This window comes from Tetrao urogallus (assembly GCF_951394365.1).
Source record: "Tetrao urogallus genome assembly, chromosome: 2".
Lineage (NCBI taxonomy): Eukaryota > Metazoa > Chordata > Aves > Galliformes > Phasianidae > Tetrao > Tetrao urogallus.
The window spans coordinates 36645151-36672446 of record NC_136814.1 but is presented as its reverse complement, the minus strand read 5'-3'; the positions used below and the strand labels follow the sequence as shown (position 1 = coordinate 36672446).

At 33.7% G+C, this 27296-nt stretch overlaps 1 protein-coding gene across 1 annotated transcript in view; it reads left to right on the top strand.

The window, feature by feature from the left end:
* RYR2 (ryanodine receptor 2) overlaps positions 1–27296 on the top strand; it is a gene marked incomplete at both ends in the record, with an annotated part of 341640 nt that overhangs the window by 146515 nt on the left and 167829 nt on the right. Inside the window, 9 exons of the mRNA XM_079550429.1 lie at positions 4110–4209; positions 5729–5825; positions 11338–11412; positions 12332–12488; positions 14613–14777; positions 15589–15710; positions 17748–17931; positions 18639–18774; positions 22471–22566. Coding sequence (XP_079406555.1) covers positions 4110–4209; positions 5729–5825; positions 11338–11412; positions 12332–12488; positions 14613–14777; positions 15589–15710; positions 17748–17931; positions 18639–18774; positions 22471–22566 — 1132 coding nt within the window. The remainder of the gene's footprint in view (positions 1–4109; positions 4210–5728; positions 5826–11337; positions 11413–12331; positions 12489–14612; positions 14778–15588; positions 15711–17747; positions 17932–18638; positions 18775–22470; positions 22567–27296) is intronic.

The following is a 27296-nucleotide window of genomic DNA, read 5'->3' as shown; positions in this document are numbered from 1 at the left end:
CTTGATTTGTAATGAAAGTTTCTGTGCATCTGTGGGCTTCAGTTACTACTCTTCCAGTGCTGACATCATCTTTATGCTGTGTGGGGAAGCTGAAAAGGGTTGGTAGAGTGCTGGCTATTCTCCCCTTATCAGTTGAAAAGTTCTCCTTGTTTGCAGATTTACCATCCGGCTGTTAAAGACACTTCAGAGTAAGGCAAAGAAAATAGGATATTTTTAGAACTTTAAATTGATATGGAATTTCCTGGGCTTTTACTGCTTTAGGACAAAATCTGAATTTCCATTTCTTTTCTACAGTGTAACTTCGTTTATATTTCTTTAAGCTGTTTAAATCTATAAATAGATGTTTCAGCACATACAAATGTCTTGCCACTTTGAAACATAAACACTAAAAACTAATGACAAAAATTTTGGACTGGTACAGTTTCACACTTCTGTTTCTTTTTAATAACTCTTCCTTGTGACTGGATAATTTTATTTATTTTGACAGCATCAGTATAACACTCGGAGTTACTTACAAAATATTTTTTCATTGTTGAGTTGGGTTATAAATTTTAATATAAATGATAATTAGAAAGATGACATGTTTCAGATTCTAGAGAGTGCATCATTGTAATTTTTGGTTTTTGCTGAAGCTTGCCTCTTTTTATTTGTTGTTTGAAGATTTTTTTTGTCCTTTTCTAATAAAAAAGGGAATTAAATTCTTGTTTTTTCTCTATTTGTTCTTTTTTTTTTTTTTTTTTTTTTTTTTTTTAATATTATAGAGACAGTGATGTGCTTTTTTGTCGTCTTTGCCAAGATATAAATATCTCTGAAGTAGATATCTCTCTCTGTTGCTTTGCTTGCTCTCAGGTTGTCTAAAAAAAGAAGAGAGACCTGTGCTATGCTTTCCCTCACTATGATGTATGCATTCTTGTTTATGTACCTATTATTGGAATGTATCCATTCAGAACTTGTAACTTCCCAGATGCTCTTGAATTTCTGAGAAAAGGCGTTTATAATGGTGCAAAACTGAAGTCTGTCCTGATCTCTGCAATCACTTCAAGACTCAGAGAAAGGAAGAACAGCAAGGGCTGTCAAAATCTGAGTACAGAGAAGAAATAGATTGAACGTCATCCTTATCCTGGCTACGCACTGAAAATAAAGCTGAAGACATAATAATGTAATGTGCAGATAGAAAAAAAAATACTGCCAGATGGCATGATACCAACACACGTTAGACAGGAGAAATACTGAAGAAAAGATTGGCTGTCTTTGTTTTCCACTTCACACATGTTTTGCAGATCAAAAATTTTTTTTTTTTCCTGGCATAAAGAGTATGTAAGTTGAAATAATTTGTATTTCCAAAGTACAGCCTGCATCTTTTCTCCGTGGCATCTGTGTATTCCTTTCGTGCATACTAATAGCAAAATTGAAAATGCATCATCTTGTTATTTGCAGATGTAGATGCAGTTACACTGTTGCAATCATTGCTGAAGGGTTCTTATGGAAATTACTTCACTTCCTTAGCTCTTCAGTGAGCTTGAATTTGCTGTGCTCTTCTAGAAGACTTGGGAACAGAGATATGATGTGTTACTTTTCTATAGAGCAACATAGAGTTCATAACATGACAGCCAGTTCAGTTTGGAAACCTGTAGTATTCTGGGAGATTTTAGTCTTTGAGTTTAAATGTGAAAAACTGCACTTAGGCTGTAGTGTTTACTTGTGTTCATAAAGTATTGTAATTTATTTCTGAAATATTGGAAACCTGTGGCAGGTTAAATGTTATTTTTGGAGATTATTTTCACTCTGTCAGGGAAGACAAATTTAGCTTTTTGGCTAAGCTTGGACACGTGTGGAGAGAATAATTTTGGAGAGAGAGGATGCTGGAGAACCTGTCTCTAACAGTGAAAGCTAGCAGGATTAGAATAGACATCAGGACTCCCACATCCCAAATATTTCTGCACTGAAAATATTGTTCCTTCATATCTGAAAGACATGTGCCAGAAGTGGTCCTCATAGATGACAGCAAGATGCTGCAAGGTATGGAGGCTGCTCAAGATCATGTGGAGTATCATGTCCACGTCATGAATGTTGCACTACACTATTTTTTTTTTTTTTGACAAGTTTATTTTGTTGAAAGTAGCAAACAAAGCAGATAAGTTCCAAATAAATTACGTAATGAATTAATTGGGCAGCAGATTATTTTCCTACAATGCTGGGATCCTGAAACATAGCCATGAAAATCTAGGTAATGACAAAGAGGTTGGCATCTTTTTTTCTTGTTCCTTTTTTTTTTTTTTTTTTTCCTTCTCTATGCAAGTGACCCAATTGACTTCTTGATTATACATTGACAAATTGCTTCCTCTAGAGGGTCAAGGCTTCATTTCATATTTTGCTGTGGGTGGGGTTCAGGGAACAAATTTAGAACTTCATAGTCAAAGGAATCTTGTTATGTCTTCATTTGCATATTGAAGGATTCAGCAACCAATCTAGGGATGTGAGGGAAAGAAAAGAACTGCTGTGGTTGTTAATCTGCTGTGGTGGTCATGTGTTAAGAAATGTATTCCAAACATAGAAAAAATATAATTCTTCACTTAAGACATCTGTGTTATAATCAGAGCTGTAATTGGAGGGAAAATAACTGATAAAAATAAATGGTACTGTCATGAGAAATGTCGGAGATGAATTTTTGTTCAGTGTTCTATCTGTAACATTTAGCGTTAATTCAGTTGATACCACTGTGTGTGAAAATAAGTTCGTTAACAGTACAAAGCACCTAGTTACAATAACTGCTCTGTTGATGGCAGATCTAAGTGACATGGAGGTTATCCTCTTCCTCTTCTGCTCACCCGGAATGATATGTTCTTCAAAAAAAGTAACTTCCTTCTTGGTCGTGATGCTTGGATTCTGTGACGTGATCTTAGTTAGACAAAATCTAACAATAAAAGAGCAGGAATGAGACTGGAGGTGTGCTGTGGACTGTAGTTTCTCGGCATATTCTGCCATTGATTAAGTTGTGTAATTGTGGAAGGGTGAAAGTGGTCATCTGCTCATTAAACATCCTCTATTGCATGTGTTGAGTGACACTGGTGTAGTAGAAAAAAAATGGATTTGTAAGTTCTGTTACTTCGTATGTTCATGAATGTAACAGGTATAGAATGAATAAGCTGTTGTGCTATCTCATACCTGCATGCTACCTGCATGCAGTCAGAAGATATGCAGCCAAAACGGACTCTACATGTATTGTTGGGAATCTACTTCTTTCTGACCTCCATTGCCACGTTAGTCTTCTATGTTATTAACGATTCTACCCCAAACGTGTTAATATTGGTCACAACATACAGAAACAGAGACAAATACTATTGTCCTTATGGTATATCAATAGAATGATGAAGGACAAAGGCTTTGCATAGGTGTGATGTATAATACGCTAATATGCCTTGAGCTTAGGATTTCTGAGACAATAATGCCATTGCAGGAGATGAAAATCACGCAAACGCTAAAAACAAACAAAGTTCTTAGAAGAGAATTCACAGAAAAAGAAATGCACCGATTGAATTCTTAGGCAGTAAGCAAATCTTTCAGGGAAAAGTATTTTCAGATTAACTTGTATCATAAAATACTTCTGTAGGAATATATTTTGGAAACTCCCTCACGTGCCTTGTAAAGTTCATTATTTTATGTCTTTGATCTAATGACTTGAGGAAGCCAGCAGCCAAAAAATCTTTAAGTGCTGATTTACACCCAAAATACAGATTAATGTCACCTTATAGTATTCAGACTTCGTAGAAAATCCTATCATGTACAAAAGGAAGAGCACTGGTATAAGATCCCTGCAGCATTTAATAATTGTTTCTTCAGTGTTTGCAGTTGTCTAAGATCCAAAAAGTGTTGACCATTCTGCGTAATCTGTGTCTGGTTTTTTTTTTTTTTTTGAGGCAAATATGCTGTACTAGTTTTCTAGCTTTATTTCCAATGTCTCCTGAACACAGTTCTGTCTTTCTGACTGATTTATAATCAGGAAAAATGTGTGTATGATATAACAAAAAAAGTGTTTAATACCATTACTGTAATTGCAATGAGATTTGTAATTAAACCCTCAGTAAAAGTCTCTCCTTTCCTGTTTGTAGCATCTCTCCTATGGCAATGGTAGCTTACATGTTGATGCAGCTTTCCAACAAACTCTTTGGAGTGTAGCACCAATCAGTTCAGGAAGTGAATTTGCCCAAGGTAAGATTTACTCTAATTGTTGAAAGACTGATGGTAAATGAAGAACCTGAGGAATCAATTTTTTTCTGCCGAGTGTGACTGAAATATAAGAATGAAGTTTCTCTTACGTTTATTAATTAAACTGAGTATTTAAATACAAATATTCTAAAAACAGAGGGAGAATGATGCTGAAAAGCATACTGGTGGCTTTCTACATCATTGTTTCTAAATACTGAAGAGCTAATTCAAATCTAACTTTACTAAAAATAAAATTATATTCACACAGGTTTTTAAAAGATTTGTTTTGGTCCTGATTTCAAGAAGAGAGGAGTGGAAGCAGGATATAAAATCCTAGGAACTGAGTGGGAATGGTTTTGTGAGGAGCATATAGTTGAGAAGTATGAAAGAGAAGAAAAGATGAAGAGAGACAGTATAGAACAACTTTCAAAATTTATTCTGTTTAAAAGCTAGGATTATTATTATTATTATTATTATTATTATTTTGATACTGTAACTTCTGTCATGAGAGAATGAAGATCTCTGAGTTAATACTGGTTTCACAGGAAGAGAAACTCATCTTTAACATCCTGATTTTTCTGGAAAGCCCTATGATTTTTAGATTCTTGCAGCGTATTTCTTCTGTAATAGAATCTTAAATGTCCTTCTGTTATTCCCTGGAAGTTTTGTGTACAATTTTTTAAAAAGTCAAAACACTAACCCTTCACATTAGTTCTCTTCTTTTTTTTTTTTTTTTTTTTTTTTTTCCTAAGCATTTCTGTTTGCAATTTTGCTTGTTCTAATTTCAGCATGACCAATCTATATGTACTCTCAGTGTTTTATACTGTGGGAATCATTATGCACGTTCAGATCGTCTGAGGTGACTTCTGTTGTGATAGGTTATTAAAAATTCTAGTGTGTTACTTACTAGTATCCTCAACTACATTGGGAGAAACATTCTGTTGACTCTTTCTACCTTCCAACCTGTTACTGCACACTATAACTCCATTCTCCTTGTCCTCCTACCTGCACTGATGTGGAGTTCCTATCAGTAAGTCCAGTGTCTTACTAGCTTATACTCAGGTTTGTGCTACACTACATTTCCCAAATTGACACATTTCAATGTTAAAGCTTATCCGGCAATTTGGTACACAATGTCAGAAGATCTTTCCAGATTTTCTCACAGGAAACTAGAAAAAAACAACAAAAATAATTCAAAATTTAATGCATGCACACACTTGTGTATTGTTAGCATTTAAACTGGAATTTGTTTCTGAAATAGAGGTCAAAAATGAGCAGATAAAGTTTCAGCTGTACCAGTCTTTTTCTGAGTTGCACTAATTCTATATGATCCCTTTTCTGTGACTTTCTCCTGATCTGTTCTTTCCTGCTTGCTGACCTGGAGCTCTTCTCACTTGAATCTCCAGGGTTTGGGATATCTTCCCCTTCCTCCGACTCTCTTCTTAATGTAACTTCGCAGGTCAAAGAAAAAAGAAAACACGAAAGAGATCTGATTCACTTTATTTTCTTCTCTTCATTAAAGGATATCTGATAGGTGGGGATGTTCTGAGGTTGTTGCATGGTCATATGGATGAATGCTTGACAGTCCCTTCGGGTGAACATGGAGAAGAACAAAGGAGGTAGGATTCCAACTTAGAATAGTATAGTAATGGAAATTACTGTTTCAATATTGAACGTCATTAAAAGCATAAATTTTGGAAGGATATTTTGATGAGATGAATCATTCATAAGAAGAAATGTGATTGAGATGAACTTTGGGCATAAACTGATTGATTTTATTTTATTTTTTTTATTGATCAGATATTTCTGGGTGTAAAACATTAGTATCTGTTGAAAGTGGACACGGTCCAGCAGTGTGAAACAAAATGTGCTGAGTTGCAGGATGGGTAATGAACATTGAGCATCTGAACTGAATATTTCATGCTTTTATTTTATTCTTGTTTCCTAGCCTAAAATCAAATCTAGAACAAGTGCCTCCAACATTTACATCTGTTATTAGTTGGGTGTGATGCATAAAAATAGCTTGTGAACCCAATATTTAAGGTTATTTTCTATTTTAAAATGTTACTATTGTTGTTTGTTTTATTGTTAATCATTTATTACTTTTGATATTATTTTATAGTGATTTTTGATAACATCATCATGTTTACTGACTTAAAAGTACTGTGAATGAAATATATTGTTGGCAGTACTGCTTTTTTGTATAACACCTCAGTACACTATATATTAAGACTACTACAAGGCAACTACTATGGGTAACAATATTGTGTACTTGGTATAGTAGTCTAGAACTTAATTTACAGTTACTTTGTTGATTAAAGGAATCTAGAATGGAAGTAGGGAAGTAAGGATGGCTCAGTATATATTTTCTCTCTGAGTTAATTAACAAATCCAAATGGTGCGAAGGTTGGCACTCAGACTGCAGGTGTCTGAGTACTGTGATTGTGTAAGTGAGTTAAAATGTAAAGTAGAACTAAAATCTCTTCATTTGCTTGAATAAAATATATCATAAACTTCAGTAGTTTTATTCACGCCTTCCTCTTGAAAATTGCTAATTAGCATTGTTTATTTGGCTGAAATCTGGAACTAGATGATTTTAAGGTCCTTTCCAATTAAAACCATTCTAGGAGTCTGTAATACTGCTCATTTAATCTATCATACCATCAGCTAGGTGACTGCATTTCTATGATAAAGTACTCTTCATTCTTTTTCAAATAAGTTTGTTTTGTTCTATATCTTGTAAAGATGAGAAAGAATGATTGAACAGTGACATTAGGAATAGTAAGACTTAAAGTTGTAAATATGAATGAGAAATCTTTGGTTGTTCCCAGTTTCAGTTGACGAGTTGGTGATTTTTGTGGGTTTATTTATTTGCTTATTTAAGGACAGCTGCTCTCATTTCTCATTTTTAGACAGGAATAGAGTTTAAACATAGAAGCCATTTCAAAACTTTGAAAGCTTAAAATATGATCAGCTCTTGTTTAATGTTATTTATAATGTAGTAGAATCATTACTGCATAGAATTTATTTTTGCTTTTACTACATCCCCAGGAATGTAACATAAAATGTAAGATAAATAGGATCCTACAGTGTTTGCTCATATTTAAATTCAAATCCAGCAAAAATCACATTATTAATTTGTAATTGTAGTGTAATTGCACATCTGCGAGATGATTAAGCACACTTCAGAAATGAACTTTGACTTTTAAGAACACATGAAGAATTATTTGCAACAAGACTAACTTGCAAAAACTGCAGTAAAAGATTGCTGAATTGCTAGGCAAGAAATAGACCATTCAATTTGCTTGTGCAGTATGTTGGATCTTTTTGTCTCAGTTTGTAGACTGCGGGTCAGTGCCTAGAAGAAGATGATTGTTCTCTCTGCACTGTCTCCCTATTCTTGTGGCTGACAGTGCCCTGAAGTATTCAAAACACATCTATGTCATGTCCTTAATTTTATTGATAGTAGTACCAAGAAACATCATTTCCTATTGCATCATATATGCTAGCTTTCATATTCTCTTGTTGTTCAGGAGCTTTATTTGATAGACTAAAAATAAAGCTTAGTTTCTTTCTTTTTTTTTTTTTTTTTTGAATTCTCTCCTTTTCTGAAGTTCTTTTTTGATAAATATAAATTATTTTTACTTATAAATGTTAAATATAATCTATGACAACTTTTAATTTTACAAAGTACTCTGTACCCCACATTTTCTGATCCCTGCATTAGGGCTCAAAAATTCCCTTTTTATCTCTATTAAATAGGACTCTAATCTAATGTTTAAGAGTATATTTTGTGGTGGACTGTGTTTTTCAGTTTTCAAGTTGGATGTATGTTGATGGATGGTATTCAAGCTTCTGGTAGAAATATGTTAGTAATATGGCTAATTTTGACAGGTAGGAAATTGTAGAATAAATTACTTTGTCTTTTTCTTTAAGATCTACAATATTTTCACAAAACACATTTTGAAGTATGATAGTTTTGAAGTGCAGTAACTCTGTGTTTTCCTTTCATTGCCTTTGAAAACTACCTTGTGAAAGGATTCTGTGGCAATTCTTCATTTGTTTTCTTACAGCAAATACCTGAAAAGCAGCTCGGCTCTGAGAAATGCCAGTGTGAAGGAGCACTGAGAAGTTTCACATCTGACATTACTTGCTAATTCATCTTATTTCATTTCTATTTTTCTGCAAAGGTCTTCTCTCATGCCTTTACAAATAAGAGATCGAACAGCCCTAGAATAATGGTTTTATTCTGTTATGTCGCCTATTATCTAGACCTAGGGATGGATAAATTGTTTTGGTTTGAAGGATCCTTGTAGGCAGTTTCTAAAATTAACTGTTTTTAGCTATTCTTAGCACATTGGTACAGATAAATAAATTTAAATAGAAAAGTGTTCCAGAGACTACCAGAAACCCAAAATAATACAAAAAAATACAACACATTCTCATGCTATTTATACTTTGATGGAACAACATCTAGCACAGCAGGGACCTACAATACAATGACAATGCAAAATGTATTTTTAATTACAAGATCTACCAAAGCTCTCTTCAAGGCAAGGTCATCAAAATCTGCACAGGAAGAGTGGGAGAAGTAATCCTATAAACAGCTTATAAAATTATCTTGTCTCACAATTTGTTCTGAATATATACTTTCTTTCATCATTTAGTTACTGAGCTGGAGATTAGAAGATTTGTGCCCTCAGAAAGGGCTTCCTTGAAGATCTGCCAGCTCTGCTTTGCTCACTTGTCCTTGAGGACGTTTTACCAGAGGATTTTGTTGACTAACTTCCTGAAGAGGTGGAATTTGGCTTTTCTAAAGTTTGGCATCTTGATTTTACTCTTCGTCTGTCCCATATCTCCCAGGACTGTGAACTCCACCATTGCATGGTCACTACAGCTCAGGCAGTCTCCTCATATCACCAATCAGCTTGCTTGCGTTTGTGAGTAACAGGTCCAGTATTGCATCACTCCTGGAGGGGCTATTACTTGGCTCAAAAAGTTATTCTTTGTGGATTCCAAGAGCTTCCTGGATTGCCTTCGGCTTACTGTGCTGCTTTTCCAGAAGGCGTCTGGATGTTTGGTGTCCCCCAGCAGGACGAGAGCCTGCGACCACAACACCTCTTTTAGCTCGAAGAAGGTGGCTTTACCAATAGTCGCTGCCTGGTCAGATGGCCTGCAATAGACACCAACCACAAGCTGTTGCTTCGGTCTCTAATTCTTACTTGAAAGCTTTCAATTTCCTCATGGCCATTCTTCAGGGACGTCTCTTCACATTCTATTCCTTTCTTGAAGGAGGACAATGCCTCCTCCCTTCCTTCCTCGCCTTTCCCTTCTAAATATCTTGTTAGCCATCAATAGCCAGTCCGGTCATGTGAATCACCCCACCAGGTTTCAGTGAGGACAATGCATCATGGTTTTCAAGTAGCATGGTACCTTCTGGCTTCTCTTGTTTCTCAGGCTGTGTGCTGGTGTAGAGTTTGTTCTTTTCCTCAGAGATTTGAGATCCAGATAGCTGCTTTTTTTTTTTTTGTTTCTTACATACACAGTCTGGCCTGTCCTCTGCGGTGGCTCTTTCTTCTTTATAAGTTCATAGTAAGGTTTTGTAGTTCAAAGACTTTTTCTACTTTTACCCACTCATGAGCATCTTCTGTGCACTTTGTAACCTAGATATTTTCTCCAGCCTATCAATGTGAATCTGTGCTAACTCTGATTGCAAATGCTATTTTTTGTTGATTATTCACATGTGGTTAATAGCAATATTGCATTTGTCCTGGTAATGTTATCTGATATGGTTTTACTAGTGTCAGTTTCAAAAAGGGTAAATGTGTTATGAGTCATTCTTCCTTTTCAGAACACATTTTTTTCTCAAGATTATATAAAAAGAAGTGTGGTGTATCCTATCAATTACAATTCTTATTCAGAGCAAGTATTAAGGAAGTTGGTTCGAACAATCTCAGAGTAGTTTTATACATTCATTTTCGTGGAAGGAGTGGAAATTGAATTTTAGATTTCCAAAAAAAAAAAAAAAAAAAGGTATGAGAATGTCTCAATTATGAATTTATTCAACTGCTGTGGGGTAAGAGCTAGTATGAATATTGTTTTGGTAAAGGCAGTGTGATAAAAAATTGAGATCTTTAACACAGACCTAACCTCTACAGTTTACTGTAGAGAAAGCAGTATCTAGCTGGAGACTATATTCTAGTGCTTTTTATACCATCAATCTTGCTTATAGAAAGTCTTGGTGCTCCATTCTTGACCAGTGTCTGGGCTTTTGCTTTTGCTTCCCGATAGGTGTCCTTAATCCCAGCTTTCTCAGTCCATGCTGTGATTGGAATAACTGATTTTTTTCTGAAGAGCGACTGTCTTTATACTTCTATACCCCTTTATTCACATGAATGTAAGAGATATTTAAGGATCCTTTTTTTAAATTTTTTTTCTTTCTCCATTGATAAGCAAATGGCCTGCTTGTTTTCTTTTTTTTTTCCTTCTGTCATATTTCCCTTCCCTTCTTCACCCTCCCCCCCCCCCCCCTTTTTTTTTTTTGTCTTACATTACGATTGCAATACTTGTAAGTTCGCTTGGAAATAATAGAGAATGATTAAAGGATAAATTTATGTTCGCAAGAGGAGGTTTTTTAGGTATTTACAATTACAGTGATTGTTATTACAATTACAGTGAAATGTTGCAAAAAGCAACGTTTACCCCCCCCCCAGTGGAATCTTTGTCCTCCGTAAAAACTGTAAGGTAAAGTCTAAGTAAGCTCCTATTATATACATACATATATATATATATATATATATATATATATATATATATATATATATATATATATATATATATATATAATGTAAATATATATATATAAAATATATATATATAATATATATTATATTATATATAAATATTCACAGTAATGGATGGATGCTAAGGGCAACTAGACAAAAATTGCTTGAATAATTAGATCTCAAGACTTGCTTGGTAAGAGCTGATTTTGAATATGATAATCTTTGGAAGTTGCAGTAGTCATCTGTGCTATCTTAGCATGAGAGGTACAGTTAGATAGACAAGAAAATGTGGTGGATTTTTACCACAGAGCTGAACATTTAGTGCATGCTTTTGCTTGTTTTTCAGAACTGTCCATTATGAAGGTGGTGCAGTGTCAATTCACGCTCGTTCCCTTTGGCGATTAGAAACTCTGAGAGTTGCGTAAGTAAAAGCTATCACAGAAGAATACTCCTTTTAGCTGGGTATTTTTAGTACAGTGAGAGTGATCCTATTACATCAGATTACAAACTATAAAACCAGATTGATAATAAAAAATCTTCCTAAAAAAACGATACATTGCTTTAATGAAAAATGATCTGGTAGAAAGTGTACATTAATCTTGCTGGTTTTGTTAATACATTTGCTGTGTTTTTTTTCTTTTCAGTTGCTATAGCTATCAATAAACTCACAATTTTCTGTTTTTATACAAATATGTGATACTGAACAGAAAACCAGTTCTGATTATAATTCATGCGTCACTCTTAAGACTTTACATTTCAAGACATGTAAATAAATTACAGAAAGAAGACTACTTGTAAGAGTATTTGAATGATAGTAAGGAGTTGTGCCTTTAAAAGAAAATGGTAATTAGGTATGCACTGTAAAATTCTATTATATGTATTTGCAATTAAATTTGTGGTGACTGAAAAACAACTATTTTTAGAGACTAAATCAGGGCCACTTAAGGCAATATTATACTCTAATGGTGCTTTTCTCTGAGCATTTAATTTTATGGGATGATGGTAAACATCAGTGGTACAGCAGTGAAATTTTTGCTTTGAACTAAAGTTGGTCTTGGAAGTTCTTAAGTGGCAGCAATGAAATAATGTAGAGGTAAAAACCCCTTGTAGCTACAAAGTAGTAATTCTCTTGCTTATAGTCTGACATGTAGAATTTTACGTTTTTACCATTTTGCACTTTTATTGACTAGTAAGCAATGTAATGTGCTTTAAAACAATTTCCCCAGAAGCTAAACTCTGTGTCTTGTTTAAAAAAAAAAACAAAACAAAAAAACAAAACAAAAAAAAAAAAACAAAAAAACCCCCAAAAAACCCAAAAAACTTTCCTTGAACTTTCTTAGGTGGAGTGGCAGCCACATAAGATGGGGACAGCCATTCAGACTAAGACATATAACAACAGGAAAATATTTAAGTCTACTGGATGACAAGAGTCTTCTCCTTACTGACAAAGAGAAAGCAGATGTAAAATCTACAGCATTCTGTTTTCGGTCTTCCAAGGTATGGAATCAGTGCAGCATTATTATAACTTATAGTAATTGCACTATCTTTTCAACGAATAATAAAAACGAATAATTACTGAGTGTAATTAATATCTAGTAAACTTCTGTCATATTTCATTGGGCAAGTCTACTTTTTTTTTTTTTTTTTTTTTTTTTTTTTTCTCTGCTTGTCTATTTTTGAGCAGTTTATTTAATTTTCATTTATTTCTTCTTATGAACTTTCCTGATGCTTCACTTCTTATGTCTGTGGACTGATGTAGGAAGCATTTATGGCATTGTTTTTTTTGTTGTTGTTGTTTTTTTTTTTTTTTTTTTTTTTTTTTACAATTTAATTAGGAAATTGTTATTTCTTTCACTAGATATGATGTTGCTATCCAGTTTCCAATTGCCATAGTTTAAATTTTCATTTGACACCTTCAATAATCATTATAAGTACAGGCTAGTACTTACTGGGGGTAAACAGTTTAAAATAATACTATGATGAAGTCTTTAGTATCGTTTGATTTATCTTACTGATGCTGAAATTTTGACAGTAGCAGTTGTATTTTTTTTTTTTTTAATTATCTTCATAGTTAATCCACAAACATTTCAGGACAAGGTAGTACAGTTGTATTGGGGAGTTCCTGTTGTTTTTTTTTATTTTTTTATATATGACAACAGTTATTCTTCTTTGAAGCCAAAAGAATGAAAGAACTCATTTACTGCTGCTTAAGATGGAGTTTTTAGTTGGGGTTGCACCATGGAGAATGGAACAATGTACTGCACTCTATTGTTAGATAGTTTTACTTGATATAAGATAAATGATTGCATTTCTAGCAACACAGAGAATATCAGTATTCTTTTGTTGATGTGGAAAGATGAGTAGTCTGTATTTTTTAATCAGCATATACATATATTGACTTAGTAGATACTGACATTTGTTTTAAATTAAGATTTACTTAGAAGGAACGATGGAGAAGCCTCAGTGGAGAATATGGTAGTCTCTTTTTTGCTGAGGATGAATACAGTTTGTATATTGTTGAAGGAATGCCATGTTTTATTTCATTGGGATACTGACATTAGAAAAATGTCTTTCCTCTTTGTAATAATAATAATAATAATAATAATAAAAGGTTTAAAATGAAAGATGCAAAAACATAGGCGTCATCCTCTACAGTCTTTCTATGTTTTCTTTTCCCCCAAGCATATATGGACAAACCATACAACTTCTCACTTGTATTTTTGCATGTGATTAAACTCAAATTCCTGGGTAAGAGGAAGTCCCTAATCTCTATGGAATATAGAACATTAATACATTTTTCCTGAATTTATGGCAATTTCTGCCAATGACATGTTCATAATTCACTATCTGAAAAGTACATGAAGGTCTTGCTTGTTGTGATGCAGAATATTAGCTCTAAACAGGCAAAAAGTTAAGTGGAAGAGGAGTACCTTTACTTTATTACAGTGTTCCTACTTGGAGTTCATCTGTATTTTTGTGCTGTCACCTGTTCTTTTGTAAAATTTCACAGAAAATACACTGTTGTCAGCTTAAAAAGCAGTTACAATTTAGCTGTCTCCCGTCAGTGAGATCTGCTAGAATTTCAGTTGCGACTTTGTACCCAGAAGGTAAATATTGGGTCAAATGAAAATATAAGAAATTGAAATGGCAAGCCTCAATCATGCGAAACTTTTTCTGAACATAGTAAGGAGTGACAGAGAAACATTAGAGTGAAGTAACACATGTAAAGCAACACTTAACAGATTATTTTTGTTCAATATTAAGATAAAATAACAGGAAATAATTTTGTCCATTTAGCCCACAAAAATATGTGAAGATTGGCCCGTATTCTTGTATGCATGCAATAAAAACTAGGTTTATAACAAGCATGTCCATCTGGAGAAAATGTCGCATTAATCAATAAAGTCTGTTCATATCCAGTACATTCTCATTGCTTTGCATCACTAAGGCAGTTTGCAGACTGTTGCAAAAAACAATTGCTTCCTTTTATGTTCCATAGCACCAGATGAAGATTTTTGATCTTTATTTCTGTAGAAAAAAACCTTGCATAATATTCAATATTTGATGCAAATATAAACACGTCAGTTATTGTTTTCAGGTACATTTTTTTTTTTTCTTCAGGAAAAGCTGGATGTTGGTGTGAGAAAAGAGGTAGATGGAATGGGAGCACCTGAAATAAAATATGGAGATTCAATATGCTTCATACAACATGTAGACACAGGCTTGTGGCTGTCATACCAGTCTGCAGATGCAAAGTCTGTAAGAATGGGTTCTGTGCAACGCAAGGTATGACTGTAAATAGGAAAGCACTTCATTCAATTGGTCTGATAGGGCAGCAGGGGAAAGTAAACAAAACTACACTAGGAGAGCGCTAATTTCCAGGTTTAACCATTTGTTTCTTTCAGTGTAAAGGTTTTGTTGTGGGTGTGTTTTTTTTTTTTTTTTTTTTTTTCTGTATTCTGTAAGTATCTTCTACAAAAGTAGTATCAATTTCTTCCAAATTTATGTTTTTAATGTTTTTATGCATGTATTATTAATGCATATAATTATAATCTTAATTCTAAAACATTTAAAATAAGATATATTATTGAGTAATTCTGTAATTTAAGTAACAAAAATTTGTGTATGGAAAAAAAAGTTATCTAAAAAATGTTACTACATAGATTAGATTGAATACTCTTAAAGCCATGGTAGCTAATTATAGATAACAGTAAGTTATCAGTATTGATTCAAGGCGTAGTCGGGAAACAAGATCAATAGAAGAATCGTTTTTTTTTTTTTTTTTTGTTTGTTTTTTTTTTTTTTTTAACCTTATCTGAACTTGAGGGACCTGCTTCTGAGTAAGTGAACATCTCTTTGGTTGAACAAAAATTACTCCAAACCCCTTAGCCTTTTTAATATACATACATGTGTTTATTTGTGTGTGCGTCTATATACACATGAATAAACATATATATATATACATCAAATATATCAAAATAATATATTGTAAATAATATATCATTCACTTCTCTGCCTTACTGTGTGAATTTTCGTACCTCTTATTTATGATACAAGTTAAATTTTGCAGTGTTAGCTTCTTATTTTTGTATTACAGGCAATAATGCACCATGAAGGTCACATGGATGATGGTTTAACATTGTCCAGATCTCAGCACGAAGAATCCCGTACAGCACGTGTCATCCGTAGTACAGTCTTCCTTTTCAACAGGTTTATAAGGTATATGTATATAACTTTATGATAGTTCTTTACCATCAAAGTACTGTAGTGGCCAATTTCTTTTCTCTGTCTTGATTTCAACATATGTAAGTACTGACAATGGAAAGAAACCACAACATTTGGTGTAGGCCACAAAGTGCAACATCTAGATTTTTTAGCTCTTTCTTTTGTAAGTATAATGTAAGATAAAAAAAATATCACCAGTTGTGATGGTGACAGTGGGTCATCTCTACAGGCGCAGATTTTTGAGTGCAGCATGTAGGCTCTTGTTCATGGCTGGCAAAAATGCATAGCTACTGGTGGCGGCTGTTGAAAAATAGTGCTTTGTAGCTGAGAATTTGCTTTATCAAATAATGTTATTGTTCTCTTTACATTTGTTGTATTTTCTTTAGAAATAAGTAGTAGGCATTACTTTCACCGTGACATAGGTGTATTGAAAGTCTCGCCAAAAGTTCTCTTAAGTGTGTGAATTTATACCTTGTTTCTACCCTCCTCCTACACATTTCCTCACTTTATTCCCTTTTTCTTTCATGGAATGTTTAATTTTGCCCTCTAAGAGTATATGGTATTTGCATTTATTTTCCTACTCCAAATCTCCAACAATACTGATGGATATTACTTTTCAAATGTTTTATAACTTCAGTAGTTGAAAAAATGTCACACTTGTGAATGTGGTTGCAGTAGGACGTCAATGATAGATAAAACTATACTTAATGAAAAAAATGTCTTAGGAACTCATTTTTCAGAGACTGCAATATGGGAGATGATGACCCAAAGCAACCATGTCTTAACATGGGTGCACAGTTGAAGATACAGATGTGTCAGTTTATTGAAAAATGCTTACCTGAATACTTAAATAACAACAGAGAAAAACAACTGTAATAAAAGTTGTGTGCTGTGTGAGAAAAGGATCTTTTTGCTATGTAGCTAGATTATTCACGATCAAAAGCTAGCAAGGTAAACCTTTTACAGTGGCAGCAATGAGAATGAGTCCAAACTGAGATCAGGACTGTCAAGTAAGCTACCCCCTCCCTCTCTCCCCACTGCGTGCCATCAGGTGGGCCTTTCTCTTCTTCCCACTCAGCGCTTGAGAGCCAGGTCATCTCATAAGCCCTGCAGTGTTTAATAGGCATCCTCAAAAGTATATTTTCTTTTTCCTTTTTGAGGGTGGCTGGTGGATCTGCAGAACACAATTATCCTTTTTTTTTTTGTTTTGTTTTTTGTTTTTTTGTTTTTTTGGTGTTATGTGCAAACCCTTCTGCTCATTCCAGAAAGTTCTGGTGAATCTACTGTTGCCTTGACCTGAGGCAGTAGTCTGCCTTGCCTGCTGCCCACAACTGCCTTCTCCAAGGTCTGTATGGCAGATGGCTGTGTTTCAAAAAAGATAAGTTTTAAATGGAGGAGAAAATTATTTTATTTGTTATTATTTTCTTTTTTGGAGTGGGGATCTGGAGAGCCCAACATCAAAGAGAAATTGGATTACAGGGTTTGTCTGGGATTCAGCTAAGCAAGGGTCAAGTTAAACATGGAAGAGAATAGTCTGGTCTGCTCTCTATTTCTGGGAGGCAGTGAGCAAGACCAAGCTTGAATTTTGTATCAGAGTTAGTAAAAGGCTAATGAAGTGCTGGGACAGACTGTGGGAGAGCTGGATCTCCCAGTGCTTGGGGAAACATAGTCCCTGAAAAACATACTAGAGATGCGATTGTAATATTTACAGTATCTTCTCCATATCTTCCCTTTATCCTTTGGTCTGCCTCTGAAAATGCTAAACACACAAGTAGAGGAAAAATTTGTTTTCTGGAAACATTTTTTATGCTTCTAGTCATGGGAATGACTGATAATGATGCTAGGGTTGTTTGAGAAGGGAAATGTGGATCAATAAGTGGCAAATGGGGAAGACAAGTCACTGTTAAGAAGTTGTCAGAAAACAAATTGAGCTATGGAATCTAAATAAAGATTAGTTTTAAACTAATAAAGAGTTGATAAAGTAAAATAAATGCTTTCCCAATACTCAGGAGATTTTGCATCTTATTTTAGGGGCCTTGATGCTCTCAGCAAAAAAATGAAGTCTTCCGCAGTAGATTTACCTATTGAGTCTGTCAGTCTGAGCCTTCAAGACTTGATTGGCTACTTTCACCCTCCTGATGAACATTTAGAGCATGAAGACAAGCAAAACAGGCTCCGTGCACTGAAGAATCGCCAGAATCTCTTCCAGGAAGAGGTAGCACTGTTTTACTTTTTTTTTTTCCCCGTTTTGTCTGCAAGTATTCTTTTATGGTGTCTGTGGTGTTGATGTCTAATCTGGAGTAAACTTGCAGAGTTTGTCCTATATAACTCAGACTATTTGCTACATTTATAATGTTTTAAGATCTGTTGATTTTCCTGAGTATTCAAAAAAATACATTTAATGCCTTTAAAAAAACAGTTAGATATTAGTACAGGCAAAACCCTGGGCTCTGACTATAATTTACTCCTTTAGTGGTGAATTAGTTTCTTCTCTTGTAGCTTCTTCTCTTGATACAGAATGTTATAGTTTAATAGGTATGCTTCAACTATTGTGCTTAATATTATCTATTATTTCTCTGGTAGGGATGGTTGCCTGTGATTTGTCAGATGCTTAAATGTCTTCTAGAATAGGGTGCCTGGAATACTGTGTATTTTTTTATTTTGATCATCTAATTGATAAATGTTTATTTTCACAGCAGTTGAAAAAATGCATCAGTGCTGTGTTGTTGGTTTTTTTGTTTGTTTGTTTTTTACATTACCTTTTCCATATATATTTATTCTTTGACTCCACCTGTCTCCTTTCATGGTTGTTTCTATATTTTCTTAGATACCTGAAAATCTTACATGTTTGTGCCTAGACAAGGCCTTGTAGTTGTTGTTTTGATTTTCTCCTTCTCGTAATCTAAGCCTTTCAATTTTTAGGGCATGATCAACCTCGTTCTTGAATGTATTGATCGCTTGAATGTATACAGCAGTGCAGCTCATTTTGCAGATGTAGCTGGGAAGGAAGCTGGAGAAGCATGGAAATCAATTCTGAATTCCTTGTATGAATTACTAGGTAAGACATTCTTTAGGTTGCTTTCCTTTTTTTAAAGATTTAAAAGAATCTTTTTAAAAGATTCTTTTAGGTAAAAATTGAGAAGAAATATGTATCTGTTTTAGTATGGGATAAGCCGATACATTACAAAACCCATTGATTTTTGCATTTTTCAGATCCTTGCATGTGGATAGGAGGAAAGTACACTGAAAACGTAACATCTGTTTTTTCTGCTTTAAAAAAAATACCTAAATGAATAAATGATATTTTTTTTTCATGTCATTATGTTGCTGATGTGTCTTGTATGCTGTCCAAAAATGTATAAACCAATGGTATACGGATTTATCATTCTTGTGTTAAAGAGCCATAACATTGTGGTCAGTTTTTTAAAATCTCTGATTTTTCATGTGTATGGCTGTAGAACTGCAAACTGAATCAGAAGTTTACATAACTAAGGCATTACTTATTGGTAACTTAGAACTATTGACTCCAACATTTTACTAGGATACAGGATGTCGTGGAAAGATTATTAGCTGTTAGATGCAGTATAACATGAAGATCTTGTCGACTTGCAGTTGCTGTATCTCACAGCATATTCTGTAAATGCTAGTTAGTGCCTTAATCAGTTTTCTATTTAGGTAGAAGTATTCAGTCACTTGATTTATTTGCTCAGCAGTTTGAATTGCACATGTGTTATTTATTTCTACTATGATTAATTAAATAGAGCTATTAATCTTCTGCTGTAGCTGCCAGCATATTCACTTCTCCTAAGTTGTTGCTTACAGAAGGAAATTTAACTTCCTAAAGGATCGTTTTGTCAGTTCCATGCTTCTCTGTCATCCTCAGCTTTTCTCAGTGCCATTATTAAGCCTAAATATTAACATTAATGCTGACCTTAAGTGACTGAGGACAGTCACATTAAGCATTCCTTTTGTGCAGGCTGCTTACGTGTGCTTATGCTACTGTCAGTGTTATGCACAAACTGTAGTGTGGGCATGATTTGCTTGTTTTGGCAAAAACGTGAGTTTGGTCCAAGTCTTCTCGAAGGATTGTCATCTCAGTTTCCAATAAAGCAGAAGGCATTTGGTGTGTCATTTATGCTCATAAAATTTCACTCCTCAGAGAAATGATACTGCAAAGATATGTAAGTAATAGTTATATATCAACTCAATTGAAAGCTCCCCAGCTGAGTACTGTAAAATTGTTATGAAGTGCCCACATGAATATAGTGTGTGTAATTGGTTCTCATATGCTACCTATAGGAACCATTCTTAGTATTCATTTGTGACTGCTACTTAATTTTCTCTTCACTGAGAAAAACAGGTGGAGAAATTTAAGTTAAAAGACAGACTAATAATTCTGGCTCTGAAATTAAAAGCTGTGAGGTCTAGATTATTTTTTTTTTAATATTCAGCAGTATTTCATGTGTATAAGGCATACTGAAAAATAGCATTCCTCCAGATGTCAGAGATGCAGAAATAGGAGTTTAAATGATGTGTCTCACTTAAAATAAGCAAACGGTGAAACTGAACTGTCTGGTCGATGAACATGGTAGTTTATTTGTTTGTTCACTTATTTCTGTAAAATTAATTTTTTTCTTTTCCTTAATATTGAGCAGCAAAGCTAAGCAAATGAGGCTCAGGCAGACTGGAGAAGCTACTGGCTTGAATTCTGAAACATTGCTGTAAAAGTCTTAATTTTCCTATTGACAAGACCAAAGAATCACTTTCGTAAAAGTCTACTTGTCCTGTACCAAATATAGATTATTCCATGGGCTTTTCTTGATGTCCCAGCCCTCCTCAATGCCTTTACTCTGCTGCTCTAACTACAATATGTTCTGGCAGCTGATGTTTAAGAAGCTTGGCCTTGCTCTGGCTGTAACGAATGTTGCTTTATTGTGAATAGCCCTGCAGCTGTACAGTAATTGTATGGATGACAAATCAGTATTGCTTGCTCTGCCTTCCTTCAGCAGAGTGCTTTGCTTTTGAGTCTGCACTTAAATAAATGTGATGTCCCAATGTCCCAACTCATGGCTTTTGTCACATCACTGACATTATTTTTGACATCGCACTGTGATGACAGTGCAGGCATTTACAGACTTTCAGTAGAGACTGGATATTATCACATACAAAAATTCTTGCCACAAATCTGCTATGGCATTTGACCCTCCTGTATTATAAATACACACTATGGTTCTGAGTTTGTATTTGAAACTTTGTGTATTACCAAGGAATGCGCAAGAGTATGCACAATTATTTGGTTTCAATATCTGTCTGGCGCATCCTATTGTTTTTTTTTCATCCCTTTAAACCAGACACTAGTCTTGTTCAGAGTTGTGGGCAATAAAGAAATGCGTATTGAATATCAATTCTTTCTCAGTGTTGTGTTAATTAATGTACAACTTTAACTGTACTTTCACTTCTGAATACTAATCTTTCACAAACATTTTTTTTCAACTGCATTTATGTAACTATCTATGACTTTTTTTCTGTTACTGAAGTTAACTTCATTGAAGCCATGTGAAGCAGTGAGCTATTATTGCCTTCATTTTATTTGGGTACTTGAAGGCCAGCACATTTACGTGGCTTGCCTATAATTAATTAAAAAATCTATTATAGAAACAAGTATTCCTGAACTCTAGTGGTAGCATTTAACAATATGCTTCTCCTCTTTCCCCAAATTATTTTCAAACAATATTTGTCATGATTTTAATTAATCATGTAATATATCATGGCATAGATTTAATATAATACTTTTGACCTCATTGAACAGTGGATTGCATTGATTATTTCAATGTACTTATGTTCTGTGTGTCAGAATGTCAGGTCCTCAAGTAGCGCATTTTATAGATGAATGCAAACTGATTAACGTGTCTTAATTTTGTGACACACCTCATGAAAAAAATTTAGAAAGTCATCGAGATGATATTCTAATACTTACAGGGTAATATTACAATACGTCTTACTAGAAAATTTGAGTTTTGTAGCATGATCCAATACTTGAGAAAAAGAATAAAGTGGAAGGCTGGTTACACACGTTATATTGTCAGGAGAGATAACAGCAACTTATGAGAGGTTACTATTCCAATTATAGAATCTAACTTGGAAGCAAATTTTCACGCTGTTGAAGAAATTAGAAATTTTAATTGAGTATAAGAGAGCTTAAGTTCACTCTTTCTCTTTATTTACTTCCCCTCCTCCATCATAAGTGGGAAAAAGTACTATTTCTTTGAATTATTTTGAGATAAATATATGAAGATAAATATATAACAGATTTTTGTGAAAAATGCCACATTTATACATGTAATGGAATGTTCAAGTTCCTACTTACTCTTGAAAAAAATTGTTCATCCTCTGTTATGTTCATTTTCTTCCAGTGTTTCTTATTGTTACAAAAATGCTGTTAAATAGAATTTCTTTCCTACAGTAGCAGCTGACTTTTGTGATGACGTTCTTCATTTCCCTACTTCATGTAGAATATTCTTCAGGGATTATTGAAGGGGTTATTAACATTAAAGGTTAATTTGATGCCAAGGGTATTGTTTAAGTGTATCAATTACGTGAGTAATTTAAATTTAACATGAAGAACATCAATAGCAAAGGATTAAGAAACTAGTTTACTTGATTCAAGAATCCTTGAAAATCAGGGTTACTTTAATTCAAATGAATTTATAATTGTGAATTCTTTCTTTTCTTTTTTTTTTCCTATTTCTCATAGCGGCTCTTATTCGAGGGAATCGTAAAAACTGTGCTCAGTTTTCTGGATCTCTTGATTGGCTGATCAGCAGATTAGAAAGACTAGAAGCCTCTTCTGGTATGATTTTTAATTTTATAACTTCCTTATTTTTCCAGTCTTTCACTTGTTTAAACTTGGTGATATACTTATTATTAGTTTTCATGAAGTTCTTCCCATGGGAGAGCAAATATTTTACTAAATTAGATTTATATGTTTAACAATTTTAAATAGTGATTATGGTTGTAGTTTCAGTTTAGGTTCTAGTAATCTTTCCTTTCCGTGAACCAACAGATTAAGATTCAATTGGTTTGTTCAGTTTTGGTGAAACAATTCTGTGTTTTCAGTTACTAAGTTGTTTTCTTTCCCTAATTCTAGTATGTTCCTTTCCCTTCTCATTGGAATTCTGCATTTTTCAGCATTTGCATCGAAGAAGTCATCTGGAGTAGATATAGTTTGTGTCATCTTGAAGGAGTGTATTTGTAATGTAGAGAAGTTCACACGATTTCTTTGAATATATGTCGTATATGAATCTTCAGTAAATATTGGATTGTAGAAGAATTAAGTCTATAATACACATATATTTTCTTTTTCATCGCATCTGTCCCCTGGTGTCTGACTGAGGTTAGCAAGAAAAAGCATGCCTGAAACACATTTAGGATTTGAGAATCCAAGTGTCACTTTAGACCTGCATTTTTTAAGCTGTCTTGTTTATTTTTCTTTGACGTTACCTTAAATTTGGCAATTTATTAACTATATTTTATTGCTATTCTTTAATTTTATAAAATAAAGTCATATTTTCCTCCTGAAACCTTTAGTATTAATCCCTTAGCACTTCTTGATTAGCAAGATAGTAGCAGATAGAAATGTGCTCAAGTTCATCTGCTTAGTGGCTCTGTGGTGTGGTTAGTGTTACTACTGTTCAAAATTACATATACTTACGTACTCTACTTTCCATCCTGGCTTCTTCCTCCTTGGAAGCAATCTATTATCTGTAAATCTTATCTACAAACTAAGTACATTGTAATTTTAGTTTTGCAGTGGATTTTTTTAAAATACTGGGACTAGACTTTATAAAACAATGTTTTGAACTATGTTGGAAAATTATACTAGGAGTAGAATAAAAAATAAGTAGCACAAACACTGCATGTTAAATTAATGTAAATAACAAGAATTTATGTTGGTGTTATAGGCATTGACATTGCCAACTTGATAATGTGTACCACATTGCTGTTTTAAATAATAGTTAACTTGCCTAAAAAAGGATTCTGTAAAAGGATTCTAAAGGATGCTTGTTTGGGTTACCACATTTAGCACGTACTTATTCTAAAAAAAGAACTTCGTTGTTTATTTAAAACTGTTCTTTAACATCTTTTTATTTTAATGTTACAGTTCTTTTTTTCTTACATGTTTATTCCTCCTGCTTTGGTTTGATTTGTAAATGGACAGTAGACAAATCTAATTTCATGAAAGAATGTTTGCTAAGTATATCCCAAAGTAACTGAAGAGTTACTGGATCTATGTTTCTGTAACAGTGTTGATTTCATGGCTGATACTTTAGTTTCTTGCCCCATTTCAATGACATAAATACAGGCTTTTATATTTTCCTTACATAAAATTTTATTTCACATTTTTAATATTTGTTATTGACATAATCTAGAAGCATGCCTCTCAATAGTTAACAATTAAAAAACTTGAAGTTGTCCTACTAAAAAGATATTTTCCAGAGCTCAGAAAACTCTTTACTTCAGTACTGAGTAAACTAGTCCTCTGAGAAGCATAGTAAGCTTCCATGAAGCTACAGACAATTTTGTAATGCTAACACTACCAATGAAAAAGTAAAAATTAATCTCACAATATTAATATTCTTCCATTTTATATTTTTCTCCGTAATTTTGTGAACATTATAGTATAAATATTTGTGATGTTCTATATAACTTGTATTAATTCTCAATAGCAATCATAGTCTGAGCAGTTTAATAAAATCTTTTGTATTAAATGCAAAATCAGTTTTACTGTAACACCAGATAGAATTGTCTCAACCTGACTTTTCTTATTGCCTAGTTCTACTTCTAGTTTACTGATATCAGATATTTTTGGTGTTCTTGTTCTGGTTCATGTTCATCATTTCACAGGGAGTGAGAGAGATCAAGGTGGATTTCAAGGGTCTATTATTAATAATAGCACATGGAAAATATATTAAATCCACAGCAGTAGATTTGGATAATGTTCCGTATTTACTGTTTGCTATGCTTTAAATTTTCATTGTCTGCTTTTCTGTCTGCAGATTTTATATATTCTGCTTTGTTTTGCATAACGTTTTCTTTCCTTCCCCTCTTCTCTGCAGTCACCCAATTGGAGCTATTTCTGAATTGCAGACTAAGAAATATTCTCGAATTGCAATTATGACTTCTTTGTGTTCTATACAATATATGTTACTGTTTGTTGGAAGATGATTGCTTTGTAGTCTTTTAAACATTATTTTATACAATTATGTTACAGTAATTTCAAAACAGGAAGGTTCGTGGGCAAGATAGTTTAAACAGCAGTGAGAATAATATAATAACCACTTTTCTGTTTGCAAATTTGTAACTTTTTGCTGTCATCTATTTGTTTTAGTGCTCTCTGTTTTGTGAGTAGGAAGGAAGATAATAATCTTTCTTTGAATAATAATTCTTAGTTGATGACTGCAATTGGGAGAGTTATCCTTAAATCAGAGCTCATTGTGGCCAAGGAATTTGACTTGTGCCTTCATTATTTTAGCATTTCACACTGACAATAAAAGTGTGATGGTATGCAGTCATCTCTTATCTATTGTTTGCACTCCATTCTCAATTAGCCCCTCTCCAAATTCAGTTCTGCTAAGCCAGATCTTCCACCAGAGCCACTTTCTAAGTGAATGCATCTACAGATTTTGGAATTCCTAATTTTTAGGATATCTTATATATGTGGATGATGGAAAGAGAAGATGGGATACTGTTCCAGTATAAAATATGAAATTCATAAAAATACGAAATGCATTAGAGCAACCTAAAATGCTGTATTACATGGTTACTATTACATTAAAAAAAACAAAAAACAAAACAAACAAACAAACAAAAAAACCAGATCTGTCACAAGGTTAAAATCAGTCTAGAAAATTAAAACGTAAGTATTTATGATGCTACAGTGAAGTATGAGATGAATTCTGTAACCTGAAATCTGTTTGTTCTGTAAGACATTGAAGGCTTAACATCTAATGAATCTAATAATATCATGTGAAAAATCTTTCTTTAAACTAAAAATGTTAGGAAAACAAAATAAAGGCATTAAATATATAAACAGTAACTGAGTTGATTGTACAAATTAGACTGGAAATTGATTACATTCATGATCTTCACTGAAGCAAAAGTAAGAAAAGTAAGGTTTGTCTAAGTATAAACGTGCCTGAGAGCAGACTATGTCAGAATTGAGGTATGACAGGTGCTAGGTGAAAAATGCAATGCAAGTTCTTTGGCTGTCTCTTTCAGTGTATAAATTAAGATTAGTCTTTCCTTCTGAAATGTATTTCAGATGGAATTAACTAGTCCTATTAAAATTTCAAAGGGATTAAAGCCTACATGAAGATTCATAAGGAAGGCTGGTTATTCAGTGTTCTAATTCAAAGATTTTAGGAAGTGCGTTATCAGTTTATGAGTAGTTTTTAGGGCATACTTTTTACTCTAATATTCTATATCATGAAATTAGAGAAGTCCTGAAAGATATTCTGCTTTTCAAGTTAATCGTTAAGAAAAAAATTTTCAACCATCTTCATCATGACATCTGTATGTGTTTGTGATACATATTTTATTCAAACACTTTCTGCTTAACTTCCTTGAGCAACTTCAAAGAAATCAAAGCAGGTCCAGCTGTCTTTAATATAGACGAATCTAAAAGGGGATCAGTCCAAACCAACATTGTATGTTTATATGCATTCTTTTTTTCTGAATACAGAATGTTTGCCCTTCAAACCTAGTGTGTTTGATAGTCAGCACTCAACCACCACAGAAGCTGAAAAAGATGCTGTGGCAGCCAAGTCTGATTGATAGCATTCATTTTTTTCTCTTGAATGTTTACACTTTTGAAGTATTTTTACTTTCATTTGTTGAAAAGATGAAAACTAGAAAAGAAAAAATGTTTTATTTTAAATCAGAATCATGATTATGAATCTACCTGCACAAACCTGAGAAGAATGTAGCTATCACACTGACTTTATGTGGTATTGATTCTTAATGGATTACTGATTTTATTCTTAGAAGTGCATTTTAATGCCACAGTGAGAGATAGGAAGCCTTAAGATAACACATTTTAATCCATTTGTTTCCATGCATTCCCAGATTACTGTGGCATTCGATAAAACTGTTAATCACATTATAGTTTACCTCCCTAGTTTGAGGATTTTAAGCTCCTTGAGGGAAGATTGGATATCATGAGGAAATTCTTCAGAGAGAGTGGTGAGGTGCTGGAACAGGCTGCCTGGAGAAGTTGTGGATGTCCCATCCCTGGAACTGTTCAATAGCAGGTTGGATGCGGTCTTGAGCAATTTGGTCTGGTACCAGATCTGGCAGGGGTGTTGGAACTTAGTGATCCTTGGGGTCCCTTCCAACCCATGCCGTTCTATGATTCTTTTGAAACACTTTTCTTCTGTAGGTAGTTTTAATGTTTTGAAGTGACTCCTGCCTATGTAGCTGGCACTGGGTGGATCATAGTCCTGAACGCTGCATTTATTGTGTCCACTGACAAAGTCTGACCTTTCAATTTTTTGCTTTCTTTTTTTCATTTTAACCTGAATT